At 48.4% G+C, this 11,929-nt stretch overlaps 1 protein-coding gene across 1 annotated transcript in view; it reads right to left on the bottom strand.

Annotated features, from left to right (window-relative positions):
* Positions 1–10,692, bottom strand: part of RANBP3 (RAN binding protein 3) — a 90,884-nt gene extending 80,192 nt beyond the window's left edge. Inside the window, exon 1 of the mRNA XM_007954454.2 lies at positions 10,671–10,692. Coding sequence (XP_007952645.1) covers positions 10,671–10,692 — 22 coding nt within the window. The remainder of the gene's footprint in view (positions 1–10,670) is intronic.
* Positions 10,693–11,929: the final 1,237 nt, after the last annotated feature.

The following is an 11,929-nucleotide window of genomic DNA, read 5'->3' as shown; positions in this document are numbered from 1 at the left end:
GCAGAAGAATGTCATTAGACCTAAAATGGTGACATTCCAGAATGCAGGATGCAGTCTTCGTATGTGTTCTAAGGTGCTTCAAACACAGTTGGGGTCCTGGGCAGGGTCACTTTCTTCCCGTCTACTGCCTCTTTTATGTAAAGGGATGATACTTAGCCTCCTCAGGCAGTGCCAGGGAGGAGGAAATTAAGTCATGCATAGGCTGTGCTGGGCACTCTGAATGGCACACAGCATGTCCAACACATTGTCATTAGTGTCATTATAACTATTCTCCGAAGATGGCAAATACACTAATCCCACCTTAAAACACAGGTTTTGGAATTAAGGACAGCTGCCATACTCTGGACGATAACTGCTTTGTGATACAGTGCCTTCCAAGGGATGGAAGGTTTGGATCAGGAGCTCCCTGAATCTACGACTATCCATGCATACTTGCATGTGCTCCCAATCCCTCGGGCCCTTCTGAGGCTGAAGGAGAAGCCGAGGCAGATCTCAGACTAGAGGCCAAGGAGCCCAGCCAGACTCTCGCCAGCAGGATTCACTGCAAACCTACTAGGTGCTAGGCACTGAGATAGGAATGAAAGGGCAGAAGATGAACAAGCACCGACCCCCGCAAGGATGCAGAAATAATTGGTAATTTTGGATATTAAGTGCTAAAATAAAGTGGGTAGTGTGATGAGAAAAGGAAATTTCAGGGTGAATAAAGAACTGAGGCATGTGAACTATGGTGTTGGCAAAGAATACTGAATGGACTTCTAGAAGAATGAACAAATCTGTCTTGGAGGAAGTATAGCTGGAATGTTCCTTAGAAGTGAGAATGGCCAGACTTTGTCTCATATGCTTTGGTCATGTTGTCAGTAGGGACCAATCCCTGGAGAAGGACATTATGGTTGGTAAAGTAGAAGGTGAACAAAAAGGGGTCAGATCCTTCACAGATGGACTGACACAGTGGCTACAATGATGGCCTCAAGCACAGCAACAGTTGTGAGGATGATGCAGGACCGGGGAGTGTTTCATTCTGTTGTACACAGGGCCACTATGAATCAGAAGTGACTTGAAGGCATCTAAAAACAACAGGGTGAGTGGTCAGTGAAGGCCTCTCTGAGGTGTCAACTAGACTTCAACATAAAGGGTGAGAAGGAATGAGTCCGTTGAAGGCAAAGGGAATCCCAAGTATAAAGGGTCAAGTGTTGCTGTGAGGCTGGAAGCTACACCACCAGTATTTCAAATATCAGCAAGGTCACCCACAGTAGATGGGTTTCAGATAGACTAGGGAGAAAGGCTTGGTGACTGACTTCCGAAAATTAGCCAGTGAAAACCGTAGGGATCACAACAGAACACTGTCTGGTCCAGTGATAGAAGATGAGCCCCTAGATTGGAATCATGGACTTGAGCATACCAATGATTGTGAAGATGGCGCAGGACGAATAACATTCCATTTCATTATACCTGGCATCATCACTGAGTCAGGGCCAACTCAAGCCAAACAATAACAACAAGGGTTGGAGGCCAGTGTGGCTGGAGGATGGTCAGAGGGGAGGATGGGAGATGAGGTAGAAGGGGTGGGGACTAGATGACATTCCATCCTATAAGCCCTGGTGAGGAACCTGGGTTTATTTTAGGGTAAAGGGAGGCCAGCTGAGGATTTTAAGCAGGGGAGTGATGTGATCTTTAAAAAATCACCCTGGCAGTAGTCCCTGTGTGATTCTTTTCATTTCTGTATTTGACCATTTTTGTGACACAATGTTGAGGGAAATTCATTCTGGGAATGGCGAGGAAAGGAGATCTCTCTGGCAGGGGTAGAAGTGAGAAGCCCAGTGAGGTCTGTCGGCAGGCGTCCAGGCAGGAAGTGGCAGTGATGAGGGCAACTGGGGCTGCCTTGGCGGATGGAGTCAGAAGACTATGGAGATAAAGTCAGAACTGCTGGACAGGCTGGAAGACTGTGACGGCCATAATGGCGCTGCGGAAGCACATCTCACTCTCAGTGGCATGGGCTGTTAGCTAAAGTAACTCTCACTGCTCTTACAAAATACAGGGGTCCCAGTGGCACAATGGTTAAATAAGTGCTTGGAGAGACAGGGTGTTCCTGTTACCATCTTCCTAAGTGGAGATACTAACAGAGTCACCAAACTGAAAGAATTATAGCCGGTAAATATTTAAAAAGCACTTACTGTATCCTTAAGTAAGGCACTCTCCTGGCATAGTGCTTAAGGCATTTGGCTGCTAACTAAAAGATGGGTGGTTCAAACTCACCAGCTGCTCCATGGAAGAAAAATGGGGCAGTTTGCTCCCATAAAGATTTACAGCCTTGGAAACGCAATGAGATCACTATGAGTCAGAATCGACTTGATGGCAGTGAGTATTCTTACGTAGCCCCGGTGGTTCACTGGTTAAGGCTCAGCTGTGAAAATAAAGGTTGGTGGTTGGAACTGAAAGGTTGCTTTGCTGGCTGAACCCAGTGGCTCCATAGGAGAAAGACCTGGCAATCTGCTCCCATAAAGATTACAGCCTAGAAAACTCCACAGGGAATTCTACTGTCATGTGGAGTTTCAACTGACACAACAGCACCTATAACAATTCTGACAAAGACTCCACAGCTGGGGCTCACCTCCCCAAATGGGGCTAACTGTGACTCTGATCAGGCCTCTTTGATCCTCAGTGGCCACCACCATCAATGTTGCAAAACATTTGTTCTCCAAGTAAAGGGTAATGGTCTTCTCACTCTCCATTCCCAGGAAAGTGAAACTTTCAAGAGCCATTTTCGCCACTCACTCCCTGCAGTTACAGGTACAAGGCAGGAATTACCTCTGGGTAAACAATTCCCAGAATCCTCTATGACAAATCTGGGGGAATTTAACTTAGCAAAGGCAGTTAAGTTGATTGTTAAAAGGCAAGATCTGCCTTCTAAACATGTGCACAGAGTACCTATACTCTATCTGTAATTTCCCATTTTTCTGTGAGTACTGTAAATCATGACAGCAAATTCAGCGTCTTGTGTGGGCCAGTCTCCATTACTTGACGCTAAGGCACTTGACTGATAACCAAAAGGATGGTGGTTCAAACCCACCAGCCACTCCTCGGAAGGAAGGCTGGGCAATCTATTTCTGTAGAGATATTGCCTTGGAAACCCAAGGAGGGGTTGCTACGAGTTGGAGATGATGCGACAGCACATAACAACAATCCACTAGAAAAGAATGAGCAATGGTGGCCTCTTAGACTCCACGACTAGAGACAGGCCTTGGTCCCAGGTCCTCACCTTGAAGACTGCAAAGAACTTTTATAAAAGAGGATTATAGCTGGTGATATTTGTTGTTGCTGAGCGTGGCTGAGTCAATTCTCATTCATAAGGACCTCAACTGCCCCAGAGGGTTTTCTTGGCTGTGATCTTTACAGGAGCAGATTTCCAGGTCTTTCTCCTACAGAGCCACTGGGTAGGTTCAAACCACCAACTTTTGGTTAGCAGCCAAGTGCTTACCCGTGACACCACCAGGGCTCCTTACATCTACTACATTAGAAATTAAAACTAAGAAAATGTCAAAATATTTATTGATAGTAATAAACTCTGCAAAAGTTTACCCAAATAACACATTTCTGCAAAAAATAACTAATATTGAAAACAAAAAATGTAGTATAGAGTAGTATTGTTTTTACATTTTGACAAATCTCTTTAACATCTAGTTTAATAAAAGACACATTGTTTCTCTTATTTGCTTCTGCAGTCAATCTGTTGCTGTATCACACATCATACCATATAGCTGCCATTGAGTGAATTCTGACTCCTGGTGGCCTGACGTGTGTCAGAGCAGAATAGTGCTCCATAGGGTTTTCAGCACCTGATTTTTTGGAAGCAGATCACCAGGTTTCTAAGAGGTGCCTCTTAGTGAACATGAATCTCCAACTTTCTGGTTAACAACTGGGTACATGAACCATGTGCACCACCCAGGGACTATATACCTCATACAAAGCAAAGAAACCAAGCCCACTGCCATTAAGTCAACTCCAACTCATGGCGACCCCATGTGTTACTGAGCATAAATGCTCATAAAGTTCTCTTGGGTATTATATTTGCAGAGGCAGATTGTCAGGCTTTTCTTCTGCAGACTGCTGGCTGGGTTTGAACTGCCAACCTATAGGTGAGTCATAGAGTGTAAACCATTCGCATCACCCAGGGGCCTCTAGGAGAGCTCTTGTGGCATGTGGCGTAGTGCCTAAGGCATCTGACTGCTAACCAGAAGGCTGTTGGGTTCAAACCCACCAGACACTCCTCGGAAGAAAGACTGGGCAATCTACTCAATAGAGTTACCACTTCGGAGACCAACAGAGGAGTTGCTATGAATCGGCTCCAACTTGATGGCAATGAGTTTGGTTTTTTTTTTTGGCTATATAGCCCCTGGGGGGAGGAAATCCACTCTACCTTCACAGGAGAATGAGAGCAGATAACACCTTGCCTTAGTATTTTCATGAAATGGTTTTGAACTTGTAGCCCCCATGGTCCCTGGACAATGCTTTGAGAATTGCTGCCCTGTGCTTCTGAGTCCCTAGCATTCCAAGGACACTGAGTGGTGAGCTAACACCAGGTCATCATCATCAGGACTTTGTTTGCACTGAGGCTCTGCGCTGAAGAGCACTGGGCACAGAGAACGCCGACTCTGAAGAGGATGAAGGGCAGCGATGAAACTCAAGTGCAATGAAGGTCAGCTGAGCATGGGAAATGAAGCAGGCCAGGTCTTAGACAGCAGGGTGTAGCGGAGCCTGAAGAGGAGGGCGCTGCTCTTTGGCCCCCACAAATCATTACTGTGCAATAACTCAAGGTAAGGGTGGCCAGGCCTCTCCACTTTTCAAGAGATACCAGAAATCTGGACTCCCTCCCCCACTTCAATCTCAGAATTTTTAAGAGCTGGTTTCTAATTAAAAACAAAGATCTACATGGGCTGAATTAAATCCATCTGCTTGTCCCTCAAGCAAACTTGTCTTCTGCCTGCGGCTTTTAACTCTGGCTTCAGGTCATAAAACAGCTGTGGAGCTTTTTACAACTACCAACACCCCAGACCTCCTGTAACAATCTCTGATGGTGGGGCCCATACACAAATTAGTATTTTTCCTCCACAATTCCCCTGAACAAGTGTGATGGGACAGCCAGGGTTGAGATGCACACTGCTATGTGAGGGCACTGAGTTCCAAGGCAGATGCAAACTGTGGAGGTGCAGGGGCCTTCCTCTGATGCCCTATGCTAGAAAGTTCTCTACTGAGTAATGCATTCAAACCAAACATGGCTCCATGGGTACCACAGGAAGGTTGCTGTGCATAGGTGGCAAAAGCAAATCTTACAACAAAACAATTAAAAAACCACGCTGCTGCTGCTGCCACCACCACTCAGTCCTGAATGAAAAATTATGCTAAGCCAGTGTCATCTTGACTGCTGCAGAGTACCATGGAGAGCTACCATCAAGCCCAGAATGCTGGAAGGAGCCACCTCGGCCTGTCTTGCCTGTCACGTACAACTGTCACTATGGCACACTTTTCTCAGGTCCCCCAAATGATCCCATCTTCCCTGAGGTGACCCTCACCTTCCACTCTACCCGGGCCTATCTCTGTGCCTGAACCCACTTACTAATCCTGAAGCTGGAATTCAACCCGTATCTAAAATGTCTGCGCCTCCATATACTGTCCCTCCTCCAAATGCCATTCTAAGCTCATCGGCTCTCCAAACCAGTTGCCCTTGGGTTGTCTGAGTCATATGACCCCACGTGTGTCAGAGCAGAACGATGCTCCAGAGTGTTTTCAATGGCTATGATCTTTCAGAAGCAGATGGTCAGGTCTTTCTTCTAAGGCACCTCTGTGTGGATTCAAATATCTAACCTTTTGGCTAGCAGTCGAGGGCTTAACTGTTTGTGTATCCATTTGGCTCAAAATGCCATTAACGCTGAGGTTGAGAACCTTGGGCCAGCTAATCACTGGGTGAAAGGCAAGGAAGAGCAAGAGGACTGCTGGCCCGGCTCTCTATGGTCTCCATCACAGCTCACCCGGTATCTCACAGTGTGGGGCAAATTCACCTGCACAGCTTAGGCTCATGTCCCTCTCTCTCTTCTCTGCTAAGCACTTAAGTAAATGTGTCTACAGCATGAATACAAATGTAATAAAAAGTTGCTGTTTGGTGCTGCTGGGTTGGTTCCAACTCTTACTGACCCCATGTGACACAGAACTGCTCCATAGGGTTTCCTAGGCTGTAATCTTTACAGAAGCAGATCACCAGGTCTTTGCTCCCACAGAGCCACTGCCTGGATTCAAAGCATCAATCTTTCTGCTACCAGCCAAGCACTTAACTGTTTTTGTCACCAGGGCTCCTCTACTATGGTACCTAAGAGTAGTTACCATTTACTGGGTGTGTATCACTGGGGGCTAAGAGTGATGCTGAATAATTTATGGGCATTAACTCAGCAAAGGCTCACAACAGCCATGAGACCAGTGTAATGAAGATTCCCATTCTACAGATGAGGAAACTGAGGTTTAAAGTGGCTAAGTAATCTGCCCAAAGTTACTCAGAGCAGTGTTAACACCCAAACCAGTTCTCTATGAGCCAAAGCTTATGTGTCTAGCATCCTTTTATACCAGCAGGTCTCACCTGGGGTGGGGGAGGGGGGAGGCACAGTACTTTCACTGGGGGACATCTGGCAAATATATGGAGACAGTTTTCTGTCTTCACAACTTTGGGGAGAAGGGTGCTACTGCCATTAGTGAATAGAGGCCAGGGATGCTGTTCAATGTCCAGTGCACAGAATGGCCCCTTACAACAAAGAATTATCTGGCCCCAAATCAACAGTGCTGAGGTAGAGACCCCTATTTTACACTGTCTCCATGGTCTCTACCATACATGTCTACAAGGCCCACAGGAGTTTATATTTGAATGCCAGGACCTAGAATTTGAGATTTCCTACAGTTCACATATACTGCGCTTACCCTTTCCCCATTATCATCTTTAGCAGGGACAGAACTCTACCTTCAAATCCAGTCACAGTGCAGAATAAAGCCAGAACTAGGATGACTACCAAGTCTGAGATGTGCCAACAGCAAAATGCCAAGCAGAAGAGACCATCCCTGGACACAAGTGGAAAACATATATGCACACATACACTCCTGGGACAGAAGTACCCCAAATGGACTTTATAAGTTATAGACCACGGAGGGTTGTTAGTACTGCTGTCACCACCCCTGAAGAGATCGCCATGGCAATGAGGGCCACTAGGATATTGCACTGGACACAAATGAAAACAATTCCTTGCACACAAGCACAGTTCACCTAACCTAAGACTCAAACCAGTGGTTCTCAACCTTGATTGCATCCCAGAATCTCTGTGCTTCTGATCCCTGCAGATGTCCAGGCTCATCCAATACTTTGGCTCTCTCAGGTAATTATGATGCCCAGCAAGAGTGGACAACCACTGCCTCAGACAGGTAAAGAGGAAGGAAAGGCTCAGAGAAGAGAGACAATGAGGAGAGATGGAGGAGGAACTTCAGGGTGATGATGGACCACCTGAGGATCCCAGTCTAGAAAGGCAGAAGCAAAGAGGGCATCTGACTGCAGCTTAAAAAGATGGAAGACTCAATTATATAGCAGACCCTAACACTTCAAAATGCTCAGGCAGGGAAGTCCTACTTTACACAGGTGGTAGAACTTCATTCTAGGAGGATGTCCAAGCCAAAAGCAGAAATGGAGCCTTCAAGAAACAGACAGTGACAAATGAAGGACGGCAGCAACAACTGAAGCACAAAAATCCACTAAGATTTGATTTCCTGAGCACAACTATCCTAGAACTAGTGGCAGATGAGTAGGGGACTAAAAAGTGAGCACTGGAAGTACAGTGGTTAAGCCCTTGGTAGCTAACCAAAAGGACAGCAGTTTGAACCCAACCAGCCCCTCTTCAGGAGAAAAGACCTGGTGATCTGCTTCCATAAAGATTATAGCCTAGGAAATCCTATGGGGCATAGGATTTCATGTACAATCGCTATGAATGGGAATCCACTTGACAACAAATAACATGGCACTGAAAGCCCTATGGAGCACAGTTACACTCTGACACACGAGGTCACTGTGAGTAGGAACTGACTCACCAGCAAATGATTACTAGTTATGATATTTATTATGCAAAAACTTACAGCACAAAATATTCCATATCTCTATTCTACACTTATTTATTCAACTTACAATCAACAGTTCACATATCTGCCATATTCTAGAAACAGTATTCCCTGGAAAACAGCAACCCATGATTTTTCCTTTGTGACTAAAGGTATCCTTCACAACAAGGGTCCTTATGGATAAATCCATTCATTCATTCCATAAACAATTCTTGGTTACCTCTGCGCAAAGCACTCTTGAAGATGCAGGAGCTCTAACAGTGATCATGACAGATTGAAAAAACTTGTATCCTCGTGGAGCTTATATTCTAGGAAAGGAGGAGTCAAACCAGATGGTGACAAGTGCCACGGAGCAAAATGAAACACGGTAAGGGGGATAGAGAATGTGGATGCAACTTAAAATAGGGAGCCAGTGAAGTTCTCAATGATAAAGTTAACGTGAGTAAAAATCTGTAGGAGGTAGAGGTGCTAGTGATGGGGATATACGAGGAAGACAGTTTCATGAAAAGGAACCAGCAGGTCCAAAGGCCTGAAGGTGGGAGTTTCTGTAATATTCAAGAAGTATGAGAAAGTATGAGAAAGCCAGAGTGGTTAAAACAGAGTGAGCCAAGGAGACAGTGGTGGGGGAGATGGTCAAGGAGGTATGAGGGGGCCATTCTGGCTTCTGGGTTGAGGAGTTGTTGGATGGGTCATGGTGGGAAGACAGAAGGCCCAAGTGGTGGCTGTGTTGGTGGTGAAAAATGGTCACCCTCTGGAATTATCAGTTAGGGAACACAGACAGGATTTGTTGGACTGGCTGTAGGGTGTGAGAGCAAGAGAGTGAGTGGTCAATTGTCCTGAGCAACTGAATGAACGGATTTGCCATTTACAGCTGTTGGGAGAAAGACCATTGCAGGGGTGGGGGGACAGGTTTGGGGAAGGGAAAATTGGAATTTCATTTTGGACATGCTGTTCATTATGCCTGTTAGACATCCAAGTGTAGACATCAAATCAGCTATTGGATATATGAGTCTTGAGCTGTCAGGGCCAAAGATACATCAAACCCATCAGCCACTCCTTGGAAGGAAAATTGGGCAATCTACTTGACAGCAGTGGGTGGGCTGGATTCTCTTTTATCCAGTCCCTCTTCTGCCTTTAACTGGATTGTTGTCATTAGGCGTTGTCGAGTTGATTTTGACTCATAGCAACCCCATGTGACAGTACAATGGCCCCACAGGGTTTTCTTGGCTATAATCTTTACAGGAGCAGATTGCTGGGTCTTCTCCTGCAGAAGCTCTGGGTGGAATAAAACTGCTAACCTTTCAGTAAGCAGTCGAGTACTTAACCATTGTGCCACCAGGGCTCCAAATTGGATCTTACTTAGTTGGAATGCACAACTTAGAGGTGCAGCATCAAATGGTCAGGGGGGGCTCTGAAGCCAGACCCCTCAATTCACATCCCTGATCTTTACCAGCACTGTGACTTGGGCAAGAGATTTAACCACCCCTAACTCACTTCCTCACCAAGAGGATGGGGGGAGCAGTACTCACCTCACAGAGCTTTTGTGAGGAGTGAGTATTACCAGAGATAACACATGTCAAGACTTATTATCATCATTCATGCGTTAGTGCAGTCCAGTGTGGACACCTCAGGACACCCTCCAATAGCAGGGAACATCCTATGGGGAATCAGTGACACACAGGTGATGGCCTCCTTGCAGCTGTGCTAGAACAGGCTTTGGAAGTCCTGATGCTACGCTACTGATCTAACCACACAGCAGCTTTATAGCGTGCTTTCTCTGGAGACTATCGAACTGTATCCCCTCAAAAACGCTCGGATGGGATGTCAGTGCTCTACCGAGGAAGGAAATGCAGAAGGGAAAAGGAAAGAAAAAGAAAAGGCTAAAGAGAGGGCTTTCAGCGGCCCGGATCCTAAGGGGGAGCCTAAAATGAGGAGAAACAGGGCTCGACTCTCAGCTGCCTCGAAGGATCCCGGGGAGGTGGCGGGAATAGGGGGACGAGTTGCGAATAGGGGAGTGAGAACACATCGGACTTCTGCCATCCTCGGCGCAGGGGATGAGAAACTCACAGGATTTGGGGGCAGCCCAGCTCGGCAGCCAGGCCGGAGAAGGGGCAAGCAGGAGTCCCCGAAAACGAGGGAGCGGCAGAGGGAGCGTGGCGCGCTCAGGCCCACAACCAGGCCCGACGGTCTATTTACATCCGAGGCGGATGCAGTGAGGCCGCGCCTCCCGCCCCCTTCGGCTCCGGGCCTGGTTTGCGCGGCGGCAGGACCTCAGGGCCGCGGTATCAGCTGCCTCTCGGCTCCTCTGGTCGGACAGTGACTGAGGCCGGGGCTGGCGGGAGTGATGGGCCGGGCCGGTGAGCCCAGCCTGAGGGGACGCAATAGGGGACGGCTGCGGGGTCCGCTGGGCCGCTAGCCCGGAGCCCACAGGATCCTTTCACTCTATGAGGCTCACCCCTCGAGCCTGTGGTCCCTGGGACTACCCCCCCCCCGCTCCCTGTACGCCAGCTGGCCCCCGACGGCGCCTCCCCTACCTTCGTTCGCCAGATCCGCCATTTTACTTCCTTAAGCCCTCCCACAAGGCCCCGCGCCGGCCCGGGCTCGCCTGCTCTCTGCCAGAAACTCCCGCGCGTGCGCACTTTCCAAGCCGCCTCGCTCCAAGGCGGGGAGCTCACGCCTGCGCGCTGAGCCCGTCGCGGAGTTGCGCTCAGGATCACACTCCCCACTTCGCCGCGCTCCAAGCACGCGCCTGCGCACTAACCGCCTCCGCCTCTTCCCGCCGACAGCAGGGACGTGGGCAGGGCGCATGCGGGACGGGTCTGGTGCTTGTCCCCAGGGCGACCCCGGCGAACGTTCTTTGCGGCGACTCTGTAGGAGCTGGCTCCCGACGTCTCTACTCACCCCCCTTGTTTCGCGAGGGTTCCCCGCCGTGAGAGTGCACGGTTGAGGGCTCCGTGACCAAGGAGACCCTCCTGTAGGTAAACCCTTGAGCCTGCGAGGGCTTTCTACATGCGTAGCTCCAAGTCCTGTGGGTTGACTGTTAACTCTGGCCTCGGTTTCCTTCACCCAAGATCAGGACCAGGGAGGTTCGGGGATGTTTTCCTGAGGCTATGCGGGGAGGCGGCGGGTGGGTGGGGTCGAGAGCAGAGAGCTCCAAGGTGAAGAGCGTCGGACTCAGGGGTCAAGTACTGGCGGGGGATTGGGTCTTGGCGACAGGAGCTTCGAGCCGCAAGCATGGGCGCTCCACTGCAGGACGGGGGCCAGATCCCAAGGCCCCTAACAGCACCTGGCTCCGAGCCAGCACCTCAGTGTCTTCGTCTGTAAAATGGGATGGTGTTTCTGGAGCCACTGAGGCTGGATAAGCTCCTGAAATGGTCTTAAACTTTAAACCTGTTAAAAATCATAGTAAGCCAATAATATAAATTAACTTCAAGTTTATTTAATACCTGATTTACAAATTGGGGTACCGTTTTGATTAAAACCAAACCAAACCTACCGTTGACTGGATTCCGTTTCATAGACGTTACAGGACAGAGTAGAACTGCCCCATTGGGTTTACAAAGCTGTAAAGCTTAGAGACCAGACTCCCACACCTTTCTCCCTCAAAGCAGCTGGTGGGCCTTTTGCTTAGTACCCAAGCGCTTAACCACTGCGCCTCCAGGGCTCTTTCCATTTGGACTAACCAAAAGCAACCAAACTCACCGCTGTCTAGTTGGTCCTGACTCATAGCAACCCCTTCTTGGGTTTCTGAGGGGGGTGTCTCTACGGAAGTAGATTGCCCAGTCTGCCTTCT

Source organism: Orycteropus afer, unplaced genomic scaffold (assembly GCF_000298275.1).
Source record: "Orycteropus afer afer isolate SDZICR_OR568_19922 unplaced genomic scaffold, OryAfe1.0 scaffold00461, whole genome shotgun sequence".
Classification (NCBI taxonomy): domain Eukaryota; kingdom Metazoa; phylum Chordata; class Mammalia; order Tubulidentata; family Orycteropodidae; genus Orycteropus; species Orycteropus afer.
Note: the sequence above shows the minus strand (reverse complement) of the source record. Positions and strands in the feature narration are given on the sequence as shown.